This window comes from Balaenoptera ricei, chromosome 17 (assembly GCF_028023285.1).
Source record: "Balaenoptera ricei isolate mBalRic1 chromosome 17, mBalRic1.hap2, whole genome shotgun sequence".
NCBI classification, from domain to species: domain Eukaryota; kingdom Metazoa; phylum Chordata; class Mammalia; order Artiodactyla; family Balaenopteridae; genus Balaenoptera; species Balaenoptera ricei.
In genome coordinates this window covers 38,677,790-38,700,602 of record NC_082655.1, presented here as the reverse complement: position 1 = coordinate 38,700,602, position 22,813 = coordinate 38,677,790, and the positions used below count along the sequence as shown (strand labels likewise).

Here is a 22,813-nt window from a genome sequence, read left to right as displayed (position 1 = left end):
ACTAACGAAAGTCCTCATTTTGCTTTAGTTGAGTCCTGGTGTTTGTAATCCACCAGCTTCCACTAAAGCTGTGTTAATTTCCATCCAAAACTGTACATTTTTCAAAGACCATTTAGCTCTATCTTTGAGGGTGAATTTTTTACTGAACTTGCTCTCCTGATGTTTACTGACTGCCTTGTCTTTTGGGGTAACTTTGGTCCTGTTTGCATCTTATCTGCCCAAGCAGGTTGTAAACCCATGGGGGGCAGAAACCAATTCCTATACTTTTCATCTTTCACAGAGTAGACTTGCAAAATGTTTTTGTTGAATCATTGACTGAGATTGAGTGATCACAATCTCAAGTATTCATGTTTTTTTTTAAAAAAAAAAAAACTTTTCCACTTCATTGGTTTTTAAATTACAAAATCAACGTTTGCTTATTAAAAAAAAGTCAGAGTACAGATGTGTATAAAATCAAAACCTGAAAGACATTACTCCTCAATTTCACTTCCTGGAGGTAATCACAGCTAAAAGCCTGGCTTCTCCTTCCTGCCTTTCTTCAAAGATGTCTTACCACCTTAACCGGTTTGCAGGGCAGGAATTGAGACACAGATGTAGAGAACAAACGTATGGACACCAAGGGGGGAAAGCGGAGGCGGGGAGGGGTGGTGGTGGTGGTGTGATGAATTGGGAGATTGGCATTGACATGTATACACTGATTTGTATAAAATGGATGACTAATAAGAACCTTCTGTATAAAAAATAAATCAAATAAAATTCAAAAACAAAAAGATGTCTTACGATCTTAAGATGCTATTTGCTTGTCATTACCATCCAGGATTTAGGGCAATGCCTGACACAGTAATTGCTCAGTAAACGGTTGTGGAACAACTGAATAGCATTAAGGTATCTCTTTACTCCCAAATTCAACCTTATCTGATTAGGGAGGCAGTGTGATAAAAATATAATCTACACTTCTTTAATGTTACTAAATCCTAGGACCTGTTTGAAACCTTTTACTTATAATTGCAGCAACCCTTTGAGGTAGGTACGATCGTCATCCACATTTTATAGGTCTCTTTGACCTCTCTGTTCCAGTGGCTTCATCTGTAGATTGAGGAAAACAATACCTACCTCCAAGGGTTGTTGTGAGGGTGAAATGTGTTAATATATGGGAAGCCTCAATACTCTGTAATGACCTAAATGGGAAAAGAATCTAAAAAAGAGTGGATATATGTATATGTATAACTGATTCACTTTGCTGTACACCTGAAACTAACACAACATTGTAAATCAACTGCAGTCCAATAAAAAATTTTTTAAAAATATATGGGAAGCACTTGGAACAGTGCTATACATGGTCAACTGAGAAACAGTTGAATCTGGATTTCTATATCCTTTATGAATTTTTGTCTTCTTATGAATGCTTGCATTTAATAATGCATCAAACATATGGTACATTTGAAAAATCATATTGAGGTCCATACCCAGAATGATGGTGGTACATAACATGGGGATTTAGTATGCTGTTATTGCTGCCCTCAAAGCTTTCCTCCTATATTCTCCTACATCAGTCACCTTCAGTGAGAAGGGGATGGTTGATATTTAAGTTGGCGACGAGGGATGGGAGGATCAATCTTTGTATTGAAAGGTGAGATTTTCAGCTTACTCCTCATGCTTGAAACATGATCTCCCCCCAGTACAAGGATTTCTCCCTGTCTTAGTTTGCTAGGGCTACCATAACAAAATACCACAGAGTGAGTGGCAATAGAAATTTATTTTTTCCCAGTTCTGGAGGCTAGAAGTCCAAAGTCAAGGTGTCAGCAGGGTTGATTTCTTCTGAGGTTTCTCTCCTTGGCTTGCTGATTCTGCATGTGGTCTTTGTTCTGTGCCCATGCATGCCTGGTGCCTTTGTGTGTGTCCAAATTTCCACTTCTCATAAGGACACCAATCAGATTGGATTAGGACCCACCCTAATGGCCTCATTTTAACCTAATCACCCTTTAAAGGTCCTATCTCCAAACGCAATCACCATCTGACCAACTGGGGATTAGGACTTCAACAAATGAATTTAAGGTGGGAAGACAGAATTTAGCCCAGAACACTTCCTTATTGTTATCAAAATCAATAGGAAACTTTCTCTGAGTTTTGAACTCCTACATGTAAGAATTCAGTCATGCCCTGGGTAAGAGAGGTTTTGTGAATCTGACTCTGTGAGTGTGTCTTATATACACTCAGCAAGTAAATTGGTTCTACCATTTCTCTAAATGACAAATTTGGTTTTTCTTACTCTGTCATCAACACACTTAAAAACCCAAACACTCCTCTGTAAAATATCCTGTTTCTTCTAAGGCCATCCTCTTTGCAGACTGATCCCTGCTGAGGAGACCTTGGAATCTGACCAGATTGTAAATCAGAGACTGTCAATCTTAGGCTTTATTACCTTGCACCAAATAGGAGACAGATGAGCGATTTCTCACATGTTAGGCCAAGACTGGCTTCCAACCCTGAGATCTTAGCACTTTGTGATCTGGAGGGCCAAAGGACCACAACCAAGGAATTAATCTTTCTGGTTGTAGAGAGTAGAATTTTCAGGCAAAATGACCAAGAAAGGATTTCATTGAAGTAGGAGAGGACTTGGAACAACAGTCCTCTGAGTTACACACATAAGTCACCTCCATACATCCGCCCCCTAAACTTGGCCTCTCTTTTTATAAGTACAATTTGGCAACCAAGGAAGTTATGCAAAGAACCCAAACCATGCAGCAAAGGATGTCAGAGTTGAATAGACTGGAACTCTCTCACCCTTAGAAAGCTTTTAGGTTCACGTGCCCAGAAGTGGGCTCCTCCGTGTCTCACGATGGCCTCCTCTGCTGTCCCCAGAGGTCTGGCAGTGAGCCCGTGGGTGGCCCTCAAATCAAAGTGGGGTTTGACACCTTCAGGTTTTACAGGCCAGGGTCTTGGGACCCAGGAATGCTTGAATCCTGCCTTGCCAATCTCCCCTTTTCCCTTCAGTTCCCCAGAGACCTATGCACACTAGAAACAAAACCAACACGAGAATCAAAGTCCAGGAGAAAACTTCTTATCCTGTGAGATTGGCTAATTGATGAAAAATTTCATTCAAAGAGCAGAATCATGGAAAATGCATCTCCAAACCTACCTTAAGCATTTACATTTTCTTTAAAACACATAAATGTACTTATAATAAAAATTGCTTTTGACTACTCTTCCAAAAATTACTAATTTTAAGTTCATTTTTTAAATAAATGATTTAAAAAGATCTTTCTTGCATAAATCATACCCATAATGTGTTGTCTATGGTTTTCAATTTTGATTTTTTTAAACTGGGGCAAGAATTTGAAGACTTCAGGCTTCCCTGGTGGCGCGGTGGTTAAGAATCTGCCTGCCAATGCAGGGGACACGGGTTCGAGCCCTGGTCCGGGAAGATCCCACATGCCGCGGAGCAACTAAGCCCGTGTGCCACAACTACTGAGCCGGCGCTCTAGAGCCCACAAGCCACAACTACTGAGCCCACGTGCCACAACTACTGAAGCCTGCGCGCCCTAGAGCCCGTGCTCTGCAACAAGAGAAGCGACTGCAATGAGAAGCCCACGTGCCGCAACGAAGAGTAGCCCCTGCTCGCTGCAACTAGAGAAAGCCTGCGTGCAGCAATGAAGACCCAACGCAGACAAAAATAAAGAAAGAAAGAAAGAATAAGCATGCAGCCAGCCAACAAGAGAAGTGCACAGGTATTCGAAAGCACAGGGGTTCCAGTAACCTTGAGCATTTAGCGTGTTCTGGGCATCAGGTCCCATATTTTCAGAGGGCATGAAAAGCAGTGATTGATTGGAAGTTGGTTGAGTGGAGGTCAATGAAAAGAGCTGCTTCTGTGCAACTTTATTAACACCTGATCCAATATTGGATACTGTGTTCTAGAGCGTTCTGGAAAAAAAGGCAAGGTTGGAGTATGTGGCTTAGACTTTAGGCCTAAGCAAAGTTTCTAGCCTCTCCCCAGTCTAATATGGGGCCAGTGTCTCTCTGAGGGACAGAGACGGCTGGGCACAGAGATTATACCCCATGGTGTGTAAGAGGAAGTTCGAGAGAGAGGCAGAGTCTTGAGTTTCGGCCTTTTAGGTACAGTGACCTGCCCACTCATCATCATGGTGCTGTCAGGGGCGTGGAACGTGGATGTCAGGTAGATTAGCAGCTCTTCTGTTTGGAAGGGATACTAACGAGTGGGTGGCCTGAGGTGGGTGCAGCTGACTGACAGCAGACGCCCATGTCAGGGGTAGGGAGATTTTCAGGATGGCAGCTCAGGCCCAGCACAAGGAGGTTGCGGATGGGGAGTGTCTCCTGCTAATACAGGTTAGCGTGGGTTACAGCAAGGCCCACTCCTGTGACATGTGGCCTGGGGCACGTGCCAGGACTGGCTTGGTATCCTTTATCTGTGCCCTCAGTGTCCCCGGTTATTTGTTTAATGATACAGTGATTCTTTTTTTTTTTTTAATATTTATTTATTCGGCTGCACCGGGTCTGAGTTGCAGCACGTGGGATCTTCGTTGCCGTGTGTGAGGTCTTCGTTGCCACATGCGGGATCTTTTAGTTGCGGCATGTGGGTTCTTAGTTGCAGCATGTGGGATCTAGCTCCCCGATCAGGGATCGAACCCAGGCCACCTGCACTGGGAGCGTGGTCCTCTTAACCACTGGGCCACCAGGGAAGTCCTGATACATTGGTTCTTGAAAGATGAGACATTAACTTTTAGAAGGATCTGGTGCTAGCTCAAAATTTATATTTTGACTCAACTCCAGGAACTGGCTAATGCCCATGATATTCAGATCCTAAGACTGTATGAATGCACTGTTCCCACCAAAATTGCTTGCGTATTAAAATCACAAATATCAGGCGCTATTAGAACTCTTTAGGGAGTGAAGTTACAAAAAAACAATAACTTAACAGAAACTTAATGAAGCCTGGGAGCAAAAGAATAAACACAACACATGTTATTACCCTTTAAAAATCTTTAGCTTTTCCCCTTGCATCTTTTGATTACTGTGTTAAGTATGTAATATCTTCTCAGTGCGTGGTTTTGCTTTTTTAAATTGTGCATGTGTATTGATTTGCAGATTCCATTTCCTTGTTATTATTTGCAAAGTTTTGATATTCAGATATCCTAAATCATTATATAGAGGGAAACATTTTTTAAGGAAAAAAAAATATCATCCTTAATCCTACTACCTTGCCTACACAGCAAGCATTTTTATTTCTAATTTTCAGGTTTTGCCTTAGAGCCATATTTTACCTGGATATAATCACTGTAAATATACAACTTTCAGATCTACTTCTTTCACCAAATCGTAATTGTCTTCCTATTTACAGTTATGTTAGAATTATAATGTTTATAACTACCTACTGCCCCAAATGGAACTCCTGATCGTTCCCTGCAAAACCTGCACCTTCCCCATCCCTGAGTCCGCCTTAATCCCTCCCTTTTTCCCTCACCTCACCTCTAATCTGACAGGAATCTTACTGACCCCACTTTCAACCTGGTGTATTACTGACAATTCTCTAGGGCTGCCACAACAAAGAACCACAAACCAGGTGACTGAAAACAGCAGAAATGTATTGCCTCCTAGCTCTGGGGGCTGGAAGTCTGACATCAAGGTGCTGGCAGGACCATGCCCCCTCTGAAACTTGTAGGGGAGAATCCTTCCTTGCTTCTGACGGTGGGTGTTGGTCCTCGGCACTCCTCAGCTTACAGCTGCATCACTCTCATCTGTCTTCACGTGGCATTCTTCTCTTCCTATAAGGACACCAGTCATATTGGATTAGGCCCCAGACTAATGACCTCATCTTACCTTGATTGTATTTGCAAAGACCCTATTTCCAAATAAGTTCACAGGCACAGGTATCTTTTTAGGGGGACACAATTCAACCCAGAGGACAACCCCTCTCTCTCCGCCCCACCTCCTTCCTGCACTGTTCTGGTTTACCTCCCCCCGCCCCTCCAATTCCTCACTGGGATTATTGTACTAGCCTCCTAGCTGGTTTTCTACTGTCACATTTGCCTGCTATGGTCTATTCTTGATTCCTTTGTTCAGAACCCTCCAGAGACTCCCTAATCACTCAGAGTAAAAGCCAAAGTCCTGGGCTTCCCTGGTGGCACAGTGGTTAAGAATCCGCCTACCAATGCAGGGGACATGGGTTTGAGCCCTGGTCTGGGAAGATCGCACATGCCGCAGAGCAACTAAGCCCGTGCGCCACAGCTACTGAGCCTGCGCTCTAGAGCCCACGAGCCACAACTACTGAGCCCACGTGCCACAACTACTGAAGCCCGCATGGCTAGAGCCTGTGTTCCGCAACAAGAGAAGCTACTGCCATGAGAAGCCCGCGCACCACAACGAAGAGTAGCCCCCGCTCGCCGCAACTAGAGAAAGCCCGTGTGCAGCAATGAAGACTCAACGCAGCCAAAAATAAATAAATAAATAAATTTATTTTTAAAAAAAAGCCAAAGTCCTGGCAGTGACCCTACGGTCCCTCCTGATCTGCACTTGTTCTCATCTCTCACCCCTCTCTGCTGCAGCCACTCTGGCCTCTTTGCTGATCCTCCAGCTCACCAGGCATATTCCCACCTCTGGGCCTTTGCACCTGCTGTTGTTCCCTTTGCCCGCGATGCTCGCTCCCAGATATCCACAGGGCTCATGCCTCATTCAAGACTCTGCCCAACTGCCACCTTCCTGACCACTGCTGTTACATCACACCCTCACTCTCTCCCACCCCGCCACGGTCTCTACGCCTTTGTGCCTTGTATTTTCTCCAGAGCACTCTCCACCTTCTAAGAGACTGTGTTCTTTACTTGTTTATTTTCTTTTTTATCTACCACCACCATCCAAATGGAAGCTTCTCTAGGACTGGAATTTTTGTCTGTTTTGTTATTTGTTCCATCCTTAGCACCTAAAATAGGGCCAGGCCCAGAGTAGGTGCTCAGTGAATATTTGTAGGATTAGTGAGAAACAGGCCAGTACATTTTCTCGTAAATTACTAAACCATTTATCCTCATTAAATGTTCATCTTATTTTCCTAATTTTTTGGTCACTGTAAATAATGCTGCTACAAATAGCTTATTCTGTATAGTTAATTTCCTCCTTTTTTTCTTTTTTTTTTTTTATATTTTTATTCTTTTTTTTTTTTTTTTTTTAACATTCAGTTCTTTTGGGAATTATTTATTTATTTATTTTGGGCTGTGTTGGGTCTTCGCTTCTGTGCGAGGGCTTCCTCCAGCTGCGGCAAGTGGGGGCCACTCCTCATCGCGGTGCGCGGGCCTCTCACTATCGCGGCCTCTCTTGTTGCGGGGCACAGGCTCCAGACGCGCAGGCTCAGCAATTGTGGCTCACGGGCCTAGCTGCTCCGCGGTACGTGGGATCTTCCCAGACCAGGGCACGAACCCGTGTCCCCTGCATTGGCAGGCAGACTCTCAACCACTGTGCCACCAGGGAAGCCCCCTCCTTTTTTTCAATTACTTCTTGGGGCCACATTTCCAGAGTGAATATTGTCAAATGTCCTTCCAGAAGAATTTTTATCAGTTCATAATACCACCCACTATTAATAATTGGACTCTGTTTCCATGCTGCCTTGCCACCATTGGATTTTTTTAAAATTAATTAATTAATTAATTAATTAATTTTTGGCTGCGTTGGGTCTTCGTTGCTGCACGCGGGCTTTCTCTAGTTGCGGCGAGCGGGGACTACTCTTCGTTTTGGTGCGCGGGATTCTCATTGTGGTGGCTTCTCTTGTTGTGGAGCACAGGCTCTAGGCGCGTGGGCTTCAGTAGTTGTGGCACGTGGGCTCAGTAGTTGTGGCTTGCGGGCTCTAAAGTGCAGGCTCAATATTTGTGGCGCACGGGCTTAGTTGCTTCACGACATGGGGGAATCTTCCCGGACCAGGGTTTGGACCCGTGTGCCCTGCATTGGCGGGCGGATTCTTTTTTTTTTAACATCTTTATTGAAGTATAATTGCTTTACATTGTTGTGTTAGTTTCTGCTGTATAACAAAGTGAATCAACTATACATATACATATATCCCCATATCCCCTCCCTCTTGTGTCTCCCTCCCACCCTCCCTATCCCACCCCTCTAGGTGGTTACAGAGCACCGAGCTGATCTCCCTATGCTATGCGTCTGCTTCCCACTAGCTATCTATTTTACATTTGGGAGTGTATATATGTCCATGCCACTCTCTCACTTCATCCCAGCTTACCCTTCCCCCTCCCCGTGTCCTCAAGTCCATTCTCTACCCCTGCGTCTTTATTCCTGTCCTGCCCCTAGGTTCTTCAGACCTTTTTTTTAGATTCCATATATATGTGTTAGCATACGGTATTTGTTTTTCTCTTTCTGACTTACTTCACTCTGTATGACAGACTCTAGGTCCATCCACCTCACTACAAATAACTCAATTTCGTTTCTTTTTATGGCTGAGTAATATTCCATTGTATATATGTGCCACATCTTCTTTATCCATTCATCTGTCGGTGGACACTTAGGTTGCTTCCATGTCCTGGCTATTGTAAATAGTGCTGGCAGGCGGATTCTTAACCACTGCGCCACCAGGGAAGTCCTGTAAGTTCTTTAGTATCTTCTGATATGAATTGTCTGATCCAGACACCTGATTTTTTTTTTCAGAAGGGAGGTTTTAGATGCGTATTTATTTATCCTCTTCTGGGGGCAAAAATATTAATCCTTACTTATATTTGTTATAAGTATGTTTCCATTCTACCATGCCCTTTACCTCTGTTTGTGTTTCTACTTAAACTCTGTGTTTTAATCTTTACAGCTGTGGACTACTGTGCCTCAGAAAACCACGGATGTGAACATGAGTGTGTAAATACCGACAGCTCCTACTTTTGCCGGTGCCCTAAAGGATTTGCTCTTAACCCAGATAAGAAAACATGCACAAGTAAGTTACACACATACACACACATTTTTTGATGCAACTGCTATAAGCCCTGTGGCTGAGGAAATCTTCCAAGCACAGAGTAGCACAGGATTATGTGCTGGGGTTAGGGGGCCTTTTACCTTCTGCCCTATTCCTCCTTTGTCAGGCCTTTCTTAACTTGTCCTAAGACCGTAGCCCGCTCTATCTCAGTGTCACCCTTCACAGCATCTGACAACAGTATGTATCTTTGATCAGAGACCACATGTCGGAGTGTTCCCCCAGCATCTACAGAGCGTGTTGACAATCAGACTATCTTACTTCATGCTGGCTCAGCCTGCCTGTGCCCACCAGTGTTAACAGGGCTTAAGAAATACTTTCACTGAAGCTTTGTGGCTTGTGGGCTGCAGCTCTGACTTCACACAAGTAAAGGAAAATCTTTGAGCCAAAAGGAGTTGACTGTGGTTGCCCCTGGGTGGGGGAGGAGTTGGTGCAGGGCATTTTGCAGCGAACTGCTCAGTTTTTGTTTGAGCTATTTCGTTCTATTTGATTTTAACTATACGATCCACATCAGAATTAATTTGAGCTCCCCAAATCTGACCATAACAATTTATAAACTGACGGTGGCCGTTCGTTTTGTAAAAGGATTCCAAAAACATCCTTTTAAATGTAAAGATACGTCAGAGCACTTAAGGGATTGTGTATGGATAATTATCATCCTATAGAAAGGTTCACTTGAGAAAGTTTGTTTTTAAAGTATTGGGGCCCAGCATTTTTAAAAAGTGACATTTAATAGCAACTTAGAATAAAGTCACCTCTGAAACGTCCGTCAGTGAGAAAACAGGATTTCAATTCATAAAAAGTTCATGTACCCACAACCTTTCTAACTACATCTATTATGTAAAGCAGGATATGCCTGCATAGTTTTTAAAAAGCATCCCCCCAAAACTCCTGAAACATCAACTTGCTTTTCAGTCCCTGCATATCAACAGGTTATAAGCACCAGAGCTAGAGGCAGGGGTGGAGGATAAAACTGTAAGGGGCACAGGAAGTCAAAACATACATTTTTGGACCCCAAACCACATGCCAATAGCAATGAATAAGGCCAGGTCCTTCCTGGAGGAGATATCTCGGCTGAGTCTTGAAGGCAGAGCCATCCTTCACCAGGTAAAGCAGAGTGAGATGTAGGTGGCCAGGAGGAGGAAAAATGTGCAAAAATATCAGCCAGGCAGACCCATCTCCACAACTGGCCTACAGTTGCTTATTGAACAAATAAGAGAAAGAGTGAATGGGCTGTTCTGTTCCTAGTCTCCCTTCCTTTCTGAATATTCTGAGCTATGAGCCAGCGGCCTGGGCTGGGTTAACTTGGGGCTCCCCTGCTGGCGCAGTGGTTGAGAGTCTGCCTGCCAATGCAGGGGACGCGGGTTCGAGCCCTGGTCTGGGAAGATCCCACATGCCGCGGAGCAACTAAGCCCGTGCGCCACAACTACTGAGCCTGCGCGTCTGGAGCCTGTGCTCCGCAACAAGAGAGGCCGCGATAGTGAGAGGCCCGCGCACTGCGATGAAGAGTGGCCCCCGCTCGCCACAACTGGAGAGAGCCCTCGCACAGAAACGAAGACCCAACACAGCCAAAAAATAAATTAATTAATTAATTAATTAAAAAAAAAAGACTTTAACTTGGGATCTATTGAGCATATACCACGTGCCCGGGGTAAGTTTAATAGTGCCTAAAAAATTCAAAATTCAAGACTTCCGCTGGAGGCTACTTGGGAACACAAGCCACCGAGAGCAGCTCAGTCACCTGCAAGGTGTTATACGACCAAAGGCTCCCAGGGTGACACAGACAAGACTCATGGCAGGCGTTAAGGGAAGGAGGAGGCCAGCTGGACCAGAAGAGGTGGGGATGCGGCTGCCGCCCTGGGACGAGGCCCGGAGGGACACATGTATCTTCTCCAGTCTCCTTCCTGCCTCTGTAGCACTCCTGCCCTGGCTGGGGTCGCCTGACCTCACCCTCCAGCCCCTGTTCCCAGAGCCTCACCATCAACATGTCACCTGTCCAGAATCTCACGGGATATGGAGAGTGACAAGCCCCAGGACAGTACAAACAAGGAGACCCTAGAAGTCGATAGTGCTGTGCAGGGGACCTGGGAGAGGAGTTCCGGCTGAAAGTCCGGGGAGGGACTGGTCCAGCTGTGAGGTCTCACCAGCTAGGCACGGAGCCTGGAGGTTCAGCTGTCTCTGGGCCCTGTTGGGGTCAAGACCCAGAAGTGGGCCCCCCCAATGTGTGGGCAGAGAAGAGTACTGGGCAATCAGCCTCCGGGAGATGAGTCCCCTAGAAGGGTCCCCTTCCTGCTATGCTTGGGGACAGGGCAGGGAGCCAGACCTGGGGAGGGGGCTGGCAAGAGAATAGAAACCCACCCCGGGAGGACTTGGAAGGCTGTGAGAGTAGGGAATAAGGCAGTTCAGTTGTAAGAACCAAGGCACTTGGGAATGCTCCAGATCTCTGACAAAAACAGGACCACAAACTGAGAAATAGGGACCAGTTAAGAGGACAGAAACACAGGATGGAGGTGAAAGCTCAGAATCAAGGCAGGGATCCTGTTTTTAATTAATGAGATATCACATCAGCTTCCAGCCAAGTCAGAGCCTGGCTGCTGCTGTGATGTTGAGAGATTTAAAACAATTTTTTCCCATTCCTCATCAACTTGCAGAAAATGAAATAAAAGAAACTCAGTTCCTTAAATTTGAGTCTCTATTTTTTTTTTTTATAAATTTATTTATTTATGGCTTCCTTGGGTCTTCGCTGCTGCGTGCGGGCTTTCTTTAGTTGCCGTGAGAGGGGCTACTCTTCGTTGCGGTGCACGGGCTTCTCATTGCGGTGGCTTCTCTTGTTGAGGAGCACAGGCTCTAGGCACGAGGGCTCAGTAGTTGTGGCTCACGGGCTCTAGAGCACAGGCTCAGTAGTTGTGGCACACGGGCTTAGCTGCTCCATGGCATGTGGGATCTTCCCAGACCAGGGCTCGAACCCGTGTCCCCTGCATTGGCAGGCAGATTCTTAACCACTGCACCACCAGGGAAGCCCCTGAGTCTCTATTTTTAACCAAAAGTATATTTGAAAGCTAATCCAATTAGTAAGTGTGCAATTATTGTCTAAAAAATATAGACTTGTCAATGTAATATACCAAGCACGATTAATTTATGATTAAGCCAAAATGTACATAATAGAGCTTTATGTTCCTGAACAAATCATATAATTAAAATATGTAAGTAGTGTTCAGTTCTTTACTCTAAAGCATCCCATACAAATCCATCTGAATATTTTCTAGAGGGGAGAAGGGTAGAAATATGCAGGTGCCATCAATTTGTAAAATATTGGCAAGACTTTTTTTTTTTACTGTGGTAAACTATACATAATATAAAATTTTCCATTGTAACCATTTTTAAGTGTGCAGTTCAGTGGCATTAAGTACACCCATGCTGTTGTACAACCATCACCACCATCCAGCTGCAGAACTTTTTCATCTCCCTAAACTGAAACTCTGTACCCATTAAATAATAATTCCCGCCTCCCCTTTCTTCCCCACCACCCCTGGCAACCACCATTCTACTTTCTGTCTCTATGAATTTGGCTACTCTAGGTACCTCGTGCAAGTGGAATCATACAATATTTGTCCTTCTGTGATTGGCTTATTTCACTTAGCATAATGTCCTCAAAGTTCATGCATGATGTAGCATGTGTCACAATTTCCTTCCTCTTTAAGGCTGAATAATATTCCATGTATGTATACACCACATTTTATTTATTCATCCTCTTGTGTTGCTTCCACCTCTTGGTTATTATGAACAATGCTGCTATGAGCATGGGTGTACATGTATCTGTTCAAGTCCCTGCTTTCAGCTCTTGGGCATATACTTAGAAGTGGAATTGCTGAATCTTATGGGGACAAGATTTTTAGAGGTCCATAGACACCATTACTCCTGAGCTGGCACGAGAACATTCTCAGATGCTCAAGGTCTTTTCAGGAGATAGATAGGGATTTGTGTCTTTGGTATCAAGAAGACTGTGGGTTCCATGTCTAATGCTTAATCATCTAACACCTGTAATGTTGAGTAAAGGCAGTTGTCAACATCGTATTTTACATCTTGCTGTTTATTACTTACTGGCTTTGAGATCGTTATACTCATTATTTTTCAGCCTCCATTGATAACTTGGTTGACATTTCTATCCTTATTTTTCAAATAGGAGTGCTTTCACAAAGTACCAAATGAATATTTATACTTGCATTAAAAATGAAACACAGACATAGGAAATAATTTTTTACTGCATCAGCGATAGACGAACTAGAATGTGTCAGTCTTTGGGTTTCCTGGCCAGCTTGTTGTTAACCTGCTGAGCCCCAGTATCTTCTTACAGCCTGCAATATGCCACTTGCTTTCGTAAGACCTGTGTGCATGAATCAAAGACTCTCAGTTGGTAAAAATAGAGTTGCCATATGATCCAGCAATCCCACTCCTGGGCATATATCCAAACAAAACTATATTTTAAAAAGTTACCCCTATGTTCATAGCAGCACTATTCACAATAGGCAAGACACGGAAACAACCTAAATGTCCATTGACAGATGAATGGATAAAGAAGATGTGGTACATTTATACAATGGAGTATTACTTAGCCATAAAAAAGAATGAAATAATGTCATTTGCAGTTGCACGGAAGGACCTAGAGATTATCATACTAAGTGAAGTAAGTCAGAAAGAGAAAGACAAATACCATACGGTATCACTTATATGTGGAATCTAAAATATGACACAAATGAACTTATCTGCGAAATGGAAACAGACTCACAGACATAGAGAACAGACTTGTGGTTGCCAAGGGGGAGGGAGGGTTGGGGAAGGGTGGATTGAGAGTTTGGGATTAGCAGATGCAAACTATTATATATAGAATGGATAAACAACAAGGACCTACTGTATAGCACAGGGAACTATATTCAATATCCTGTGATAAACGATAATGGAAAAGAAAATAAATGTGTTTTCTTTAAAAAAAGACTCTCAGTTGAAAGAGACCTCCAAGTTCAACCTACTTCTAGCCCAACCACCCATCCTACAATATCCTCACTGTGTCGTCATCCAGCCTCCACTTGAACACCCCTACTGACAGGACACTCACTACACCCCCTGCAGTGCGTTTCACTTTGTACAGCTCTGACTCTTAGAAAGTGATTCCTTACACTGAGCTGATCACTACTTCCTTGCACTTTGAGACCAACAGGACACATTAAGCTTCTCACATTTTCTTGTTCACTAAGAATGAGTCATATCAGAATAATTTTATTTCATTCAGTAGACTAGCCAGGCATGGAAAATGTGGGAGCAACTCTCTAGACTCTAACAGACATTCCATCAATTTGCTAAAGAGATCCCCGTGCCCCATAGACCGGATGGAGAAATGTGTGCTGGATGAAAGAATCATTGGTTGAGTTCATAACTGGCCGAATGTTTGAGCTGAGATCCTCCTGGAGGGAAGTGTTTAAACAGCCTGGCCAGAAGCATCAAGGAGGGTTCACGAGCTGTCTTCTTTTCTTAGTGACTCCTTGTTGGTTCTTAGTGGGCAGTGTTTACACATCTAAACTTTCACAAAACACTCCATTAAGAGTAATACTAGTAACCATTTATTTATTCAACAAATACCTGTTGATCGCCTACTATGTGCCAGATACTTTTGTAGATACTGGGAATGCAGTGGTAAATAAAACAGACCAAGAACCTCTTGTACTTATGGAGCGTACGTTCTATTGGAGCAGGGTAACAAAGGATTACAAGTCTCAACAAGAAAGTGACATTTGGTCAAAAACTTGAAGCAGATGAGGGAAGGAGGAAACTTTTGAAGTAGAGGAAACAGCACTGGTGCAAAGGCCCTGAGGCAGAAACTGTGATGCCTGGCAGTGTTGAGGGACAGCAAGAAAGTCCATATGACTAGATTAGAGTGAGAGATGGTGAGGCAGGTGTTGTTGTGGTCCACAGTTCATACAGCTTGCCCTCTCCACAGTCATACATTCGCTTCCTATCATCTCCCCAAATTCCAGTGATCCCTGGGAGCTCATGGTCACTCCCCTATGCTGAGCTCCCAAACAGGCTTTGTTTGTTTGCCTATATCTTGTGTGTCAGGTATAGACATCAGAAGCTATACATATTGTTCCTAGCAATGTTCCCTGATTATTTTCTTCTCCAAATTACTGGGCACCTCCCACACCGTTCTTTTTTCTATTTTATTTCTGCCATTTTCCATGGCAACTAGTCTCACAATTATGTATGTGTATATTTATTTTTAACACCTTTTCTAATTACAAAAGTAATGTAGACTTATTGTAGAAAACTGGATAGTATAGAAATAAAATTGTATAAAATGAAATGATCTGTAATCTTATCACCCAGCAATAACCATTGTTAATATTGATTTGCTACATTTCTCTTGGTCTTTCTTTTTTCTTTTTTTTTTTGAATTTTATTTATTTATTTATGGCTGTGTTGGGTCTTCGTTTCTGTGCGAGGGCTTTCTCCAGTTGTGGCAAGCGGGGGCGACTCTTCATCGCGGTGCGCGGGCCTCTCACCATCGCGGCCTCTCCCGTTGCGGAGCACAGGCTCCAGATGCGCAGGCTCAGTACTGTGGCTCACGGGCCCAGCTGCTTCGCGGCGTGTGGGTTCTTCCCAGACCAGGGCTCGAACCCGTGTTCCCTGCATTGGCAGAAAGATTCTCAAGCACTGCGCCACCAGGGAAGCCCTGGTCTTTCTTTTTAATGCATATGTGTATATTTTTATAGAGTTGAGATCATGGAGTATAACATTAAATCATGAGCATTTTCACCTGTCATTTAAACTTTATCAAAAACATTTTAATGTCTGCGTAATATCCTATCATATATATGTATCACAGTTTGTTCAGCACTTTTTTTGGCTGTTCAAATTGTATTGTGATAAATGTTCTTGCATATAAATCTTTGCATTTCTGATCATTTTCTTAGGAACAAAACATGAAAGGAAATTTATTGAGTCAAAGGCTATTGACATTTTTAAGGCTTTTGATGTATATTACAAAATTATTTTCCAAAAACCTTGTACCATTTTTTTATACTATACCATAAAATTACCTGATTTTTTTTAATAAATTTATTTATTTATTTATTTATTTTTGGCTGCGTTAGGTCTTCGTTTCTGTGCGAGGGCTTTCTCCAGTTGTGGCAAGTGGGGGCCACTCTTCATCGCGGTGCGCGGGCCTCTCACTATCGCGGCCTCTCTTGTTGCGGAGCACAGGCTCCAGACGCGCAGGCTCAGCAATTGTGGCTCATGGGCCCAGTCGCTCCACGGCATGTGGGATCTTCCCAGACCAGGGCTCGAACCCGTGTCCCCTGCATTGGCAGGCAGATTCTCAACCACTGCGCCACCAGGGAAGCCCCCCCCATTCTTTAAAATCATCTTCAGTTTCCTTTATCAATGTTTTATAGTTCTCAGCATATAAATCTTTCACCTCCTTGGTCAGGTTTATTCTAAGTATTTTTTCTTTTTTGATGTAATTTTAAAAGGGATTGTTTCAAAAAAAAAAAAAAAAAGGATTGTTTCTTTCTTTTTTTTAATATTTATTTATTTATTTGGTTGCACCAGGTCTTAGTTGCAGCAGGCAGGCTCCTTAGTTGCGGCTCACGGGCTCCTTAGTTGCGGCTTGCCGGCTCCTTAGTTGCAGCATATGGGCTCTTCAGTTGCAGCTCGCCAGCTCCTTAGTTGTGGCATGCATGTTGGATCTAGTTCCCTGACCAGAGATCGAACCCGGGCCCCCTGCATTGGGAGCATGGAGTCTTATCCACTGCACCACCAGGGAAGTCCCCAAGGGATTGTTTCTTTACTTTCCCTTTCTGATATGTCATTGTTAGTGTAAAGAAATGCAACCGATTTCTGTATGTTAATCTTGTACCCTACTACCTTGCTGAATTTGTTTATCAGTTTTAGTAGCTTTTGTGTGGAGTTTTTAGGGTTTTCTGTATATAGTATCATGTCATCTGCATATAATGAGAATTTTACCTTTTCCCTTCCAATTTGGATACCTTTTATTTCTTTTTCTTATATGATTGCTGTGGCTAGGACTTCCAGTACTATGTTAAATAGAAGTGATGAGAATGGGCATCCTTATCATGTTTCAGATTTTAGCTGGAAGGCTTTCAGCTTTTCACCGTTGAGTATTATGTTGACTGTGGGTTAGTCATAAATAGCTTTTATTATGTTGAGATATGTTCCCTGTATACCCACTTTGGTAAGAGCTTTTATCATGAATGGATGTTGAATTTTATCAAATGCTTTTTCTGCATCTGTTGAGATATCATGTGGTTTTTGTCTTTTCTTTTGTTGATGTGGTGTGTCACACTGATTGATTTGCGTATGTTGAAACATCCTTGTGATCCTGAGATGAAGCCAACTTGGTCATGGTGTATGATCTTTTTTATGTGTTGTTGGATTCACAAACTCCTAAAATTAACTCAAGGAGAAATAGGTAATCTGAATAGGCCTCTATCTATTAAAAGAAATTGAATTTGTACTTGTAAACCTTCCCACAAAGAAAATTCCAGGGCTAGTTGGCTTAACTGGTAAATTCTACCAAATTCTACCATTTGAGGAAGAACAAATACCAATTTTACACAAATTCTTCCAGAAAACAGTAGAGGAAGGAGCACTTTTCAACTTATTCTATAAGGCCAGCATTATCCTAATACCAAATCCAGAAAAAGACATTACAAGAAAAGAAAACCAGGGACTTCCCTGGTGATCCAGTGTTTAAGACTCCGTGCTTCCATTGCAGGGGGCACCGGTTCGATCCCTGGTCAGGGAACTAAGATCCAGCATGCAGCATGGTGCAGCCAAAAAAAAAGAGAAAACCACACAAATATCCCTCATGAAATACATGCAAAAGATCTTTAATTATTTTTAGCAATAAAATTCCACAATATATAAAAAGGATAATACCTCATGAACAAGTGGGATTTATCCCAGGAATTCAAGGATGATTTAACATTCAAATGAAATTTAAAACATTAACATACTAAAAAGCAGAAACTATATGATCCAAGTCAATAGATACAGAAAGAGCACTGGACAAGACCTGACATTCATTTACTATTAAAAAAAAAAAGTCTCTCAGCAGACTAGGAATGAAGAGAACTGCCTCAATCTGATAAAGTGCATCAGTGAAAAAACTATCAGCTAACATCACACTTAATGATGAAAGACTGAATGCTTTCCTTATAAGATGAGGAACAAAACAGGATACCCACTCTCACCACTTCTATTTAGCATGGACTGTCAGGTTCTGGCCATTGTAATAATGAAGAAAAAAAGAAAGTAAGAAATGAAACCTAGATTGGAAAGGAAGAGTTAAAAGCATCTTTATTATGGTCATTGTTAAGTATAGCACTCTCCTGTGTTCTGTGAGTGCTTCTAATAAATTACTGAAAGGAGTGAGTTGTGGGAGACCCCAAAATTGTAGGTGGCTATGCAGAAGTGAAGGTGGCCTGGGGACCCCACTGCAGGCTGGTATCTGAAGTAAGGGCAGTCTTACTGGGGACCTTACACTTTACCTTGTGAGACTGGATGTTAACTCTGGGTAGTTAGTGTCAGAATTGAATTAAATTACAGGGCTCCAAATTGGTGTTGGAGAATTGTCTGCAGAACAAATTGAAGCAAATGAGCCTAACTGTATATGAGGTTGTTAGCATAATCACCCAGAGAATTATTTTAAGTGACAGGCAGGGAATATGTTGACTTTACATTCCAAGTGGCGGATAGCCGAAAAACAAAAGAGCTTTAACTGTTTCCAGTAGTATTAGCATTAATAATAGAATTGTTTTCTTATTTTGAAATTATACATATACACATATAAATATATGATACAATAAATATATATAATGTTAATGTCACTTTGTACCTATACTTTCAGCATAAGAGAAAACAAATACAAATGTAAAATCAAAATGATTAAGTAAAACATTTCAGGGCTGGTTTCTCTGTTCATAACCAATTCTGGTGCTTAGGAACAGGGACCTATGCTGATGCCCAAGGGCAAAAAGCCCCACTTCCTTTAAGAAAGGGAGCAGGCCTGACCCTGATACCCAGTAAGGGGCAACCCTAGACTTTTTGTTGGCCTTGTGCTGGGTTTGTTTATAAAAGATGTTTTTTTGTTTAACCAAATATTAAAAATGGAAAACTCTATACAAAAAATATGATTAAGTAAAACAAACAAACAAACAAACAAAACCCGTCTTTATTAACAGGCAACATCTCCAACGGAATTTACAGAAAAGTTCTAGAACTATTAAGTGAGTTTACCAAGGATGCAGGGTACAAGGTCAATATACAAAAATCAATTATTTTTTATATACTTTCTTTTTTCTTTTAAACTGAGTCTCTTTTACTCTGTATGTCCTCCTTCCCTCTTTTTTTCTTTGCCATTCATTTGTTTTTTTGTTTTTTGTTTTGTTTTGGCTGCTTTGGGTCTTCTTTGCTGTGCAGAGGCTTTCTCTAGTTGCGGCGAGCGGGGGCTACTCCGTTGCAGTGCGTGGACTTCTCATTGCAGTGGCTTCTCCTGTTGGGGAGCATGGGTTCTAGGTGCGCAGCCTTCAGTAGTTGCAGCACGCAGGCTCAGTAGTTGCAATGCATGGGCTCTAGGCACGCGGACTTCAGTAGTTGTGGCATGCAGGCTCAGTAGTTGTGGCGCACAGGCTTAGTTGCTCCGCGGCATGTGGGATCTTCCCGGACCAGGGATTGAACCCGTGTCCCCTGCATTAGCAGGTGGATTCTTTTTTTTTTTAACATCTTTATTGGAGTATAATTGCTTTACATTGTTGTGTTAGTTTCTGCTGTATAACACTGCCAGGCAGATTCTTAACCACTGCACCATGAAGGAAGTCCGTTTTTATATACTTTCAATGGAAAATCACAAATTTAAATTTTAAAATGCTATTTGTAATAGCATCAAAAATATGTACCACCTAGGGATAAATTTGGCAAAAGATGTGAAAACCTTTACAATGAAAGCTACAAAACATTGCTAAGGGAAATTAAAGAAGACTTAACTAAATAGATATATTCATGGATCAGAAGACTTAATACTGTTAAGATGTCTGTCCTTTCCAAATTAATCTATATAAATCACAGTATTATCTATCATAATCTTAGCATGCTTTTTTTGTAGAAATTGGCAAGCTGATTCTAAAACATACGTAGAAATGAAAAGAACTAAAATAGCCCTTTTTGAAAAAGATACACAAAGTTGAAGGACTTAAACCACCTGATTTTTAATACCAATTATAAAGCAACAGTAATCAAGACAGTGTGGTACTGGTGTAAAGATGAAGTATAGATCAATGGAACAGAACAGAGTCCAGAAATAGACCCACACATATATGGTGAAAGTATTTTCAACAAAGGTACTAAGGCAATTCATGGGGGAAAGGATAATGTCTTCAACAAATGGTGCTGAACAATTGGATTGCCATGTGCAAAAAAAAAAAAAAGGAACTTGACCCTTACCTCACACTACATACAAAAATTAACTTGAAATGGGTTTTAAACTTAAATGTAAGATTGAAAACTATAAAAATTATAGAAGGAAACATAGGAAAAGATCTTAGTGACCCTGCGTTTGGCAAAGATGCCTTAAAGAGCACACAAAAAGCACAAACTATAAAAATAAAAAATGAATAAATTGAACGTCATCAAAATTAAAACTTTTGTTCTTCAAAAGGCACTATTACTAAAATGAAAAGGCAAGCCACAGACTGGGAAAAAATATTTGCAAAATGGATATCCAACAAAGGATTTGTATTTAGAACATTTAAAGAACTCTTCAAACTTAGTGAGGAGACAAACAGCCTAATAAAAATGGGCAAAAGATTTGACCAGACACTCCATTAAAGAAAATATAGAGATGGAAAATAAGCATATGAAAATATACCCAACAGCATTAGTCATGAGGGAAATGCAAAATAAAACCACAATGAAATAACCACTATGTACTTACCAGAAGGGCTAAAATTACCAAGTGTTGGTAAGGATGTGGAGCAACTGGAACTCTCATAAACTGCTGGTGGGAATGTTTAAGAAATTAATACATCTACCATACAACCCAGCCATTCTACTCCTAAATGTTTACTCAAAATGAAAGCATATGTCTATGGGACTTCCCTTGTGGTCCAGTGGATAAGACTCCATGCTCCCAGTGCAGGGGTCCCGGGTTCGATCCCTGGTCAGGGAACTAGATCCCACATGCTGCAAGTAAGAGTTCGCATGCCACAACTAAAGATCCTTCATGCCTCTACTAAAAGATCCTACATGCCCCAATGAAGATCCTGCATGCCGCAACTAAGACCAGATGCAGCCAAATAAATAAATAAATAAATATTAAAAAAAAAAAAGAAAGAAAGCATATGTCTACACCAAGACTTGTTCATGAATGTTCATAGCTGCTTTATTTGTGATAGCCCCAAACCGGAAACAACTCAAATCCTGCCAGCAGGTGAATAGACAAATAAATTGTGGTATGTCCATATAATGAAATACTACTCTACAGTAAAAAAGAACAAACTGTTGACATACACATGAACATGGATGAATCTAAAAATAATTATGAGGAATGAAAGAAGCCAGACCAAAAAGAACACAACTGTATGATTCCATTTATGTGAAATTCTAGAAAATGCAAACTGATTTATCTTGACAGGAGATTAACGATTATTGGGGGTCAGAGGGAGTAGGAAAGAATGAATTAGAAAGCGTCTTGAGGAAACATCTGAGGGAAATGCGTAAGTTATCTCGGTTGTGGTGATAGTTTCATGGGCACGTATGTATGTCAAAACATCAAATGTCCATCTTAAATATGTGCAGTTTGGTTTTTGTCAATTGTACATCAATAAAACTAAAAATGAGCAGGGGAGACTGTTTTATTTTAAAATGTTAATGTCATAAAACACAAAGAGAGGCTGTGGAAGTGTTTCTAGACTGTTGCTACTGGATAGAACACTCTGTGATAGTGAAAATGCTCTATATCTGCCACATACAACATAGGAGTCAGGAGCTACTGTGGCTACTGAGCACTTAAGGTGTGGCCAGTGCAACTGAGGAACTACATTTTAAATTTTATTTACTTTTAATCTATTTTAATTTTTTAAAAAATTTTATTGAAGTATAGTCGATTTACAATGTTGTACTTAATTTCTGCTGTACAGCAAAGTGATTCAGTTATACATATATATCAACACGTTCTTTTTCATATTCTTTTCCATTGTGGTTTATCACAGGATATTGAATATAGTTCCCTGTGCTATGAAGTAGGACATTGTTGCTTTCCATCCTATATATACTAGCTTGCATCTGCTAATCCCAAACTCCCAATCCTTCCCTCCCCACCTCCCCTCCCCCTTGGCAACCACAAGTCTGTTCTCTATGTCTGTGAGTCTGTTTCTGTTTCATAGATATGTTCATTTGTGTCATATTTTAGATTCCACATATAAGTGACATCATATGGTATTTGTCTTTCTCTTTCTGACTTACTTCACTTAGTATGATAATCTCTAGGTTCATGCATGTTGCTGCAAATTCCATTATTTCATTCTTTTTTATGGCTGAATAACATTTCATACTGTGTGTGTACATATATATACACACACACACACATCACACCTTCTTTATCCATTCATCTGTTGATGGACATTTAGGTTGTTTCCATTCCATTTTAATTTAAATGGCCACGTTAGACAGCATGGTTCCAGATTAAAGGAAGCTAAGCATACATGAATATTAAGTATAATCTCTGACCCTCTATTGGGTTCTGTACTGGAGGATGAAAAATGCTACAAAGAACATTAT

The 22,813-nt window shown here is 41.6% G+C and overlaps 1 protein-coding gene across 3 annotated transcripts in view; it reads left to right on the top strand.

The window, feature by feature from the left end:
- The window catches only part of MATN2 (matrilin 2), a 159,576-nt gene that overhangs the window by 96,905 nt on the left and 39,858 nt on the right, over window positions 1-22,813 (top strand). For all 3 annotated transcript variants that reach the window (XM_059901683.1, XM_059901682.1, XM_059901681.1), the window contains exon 6: window positions 8,807-8,929. In XM_059901683.1, coding sequence (XP_059757666.1) covers window positions 8,807-8,929 — 123 coding nt within the window. The remainder of the gene's footprint in view (window positions 1-8,806; window positions 8,930-22,813) is intronic.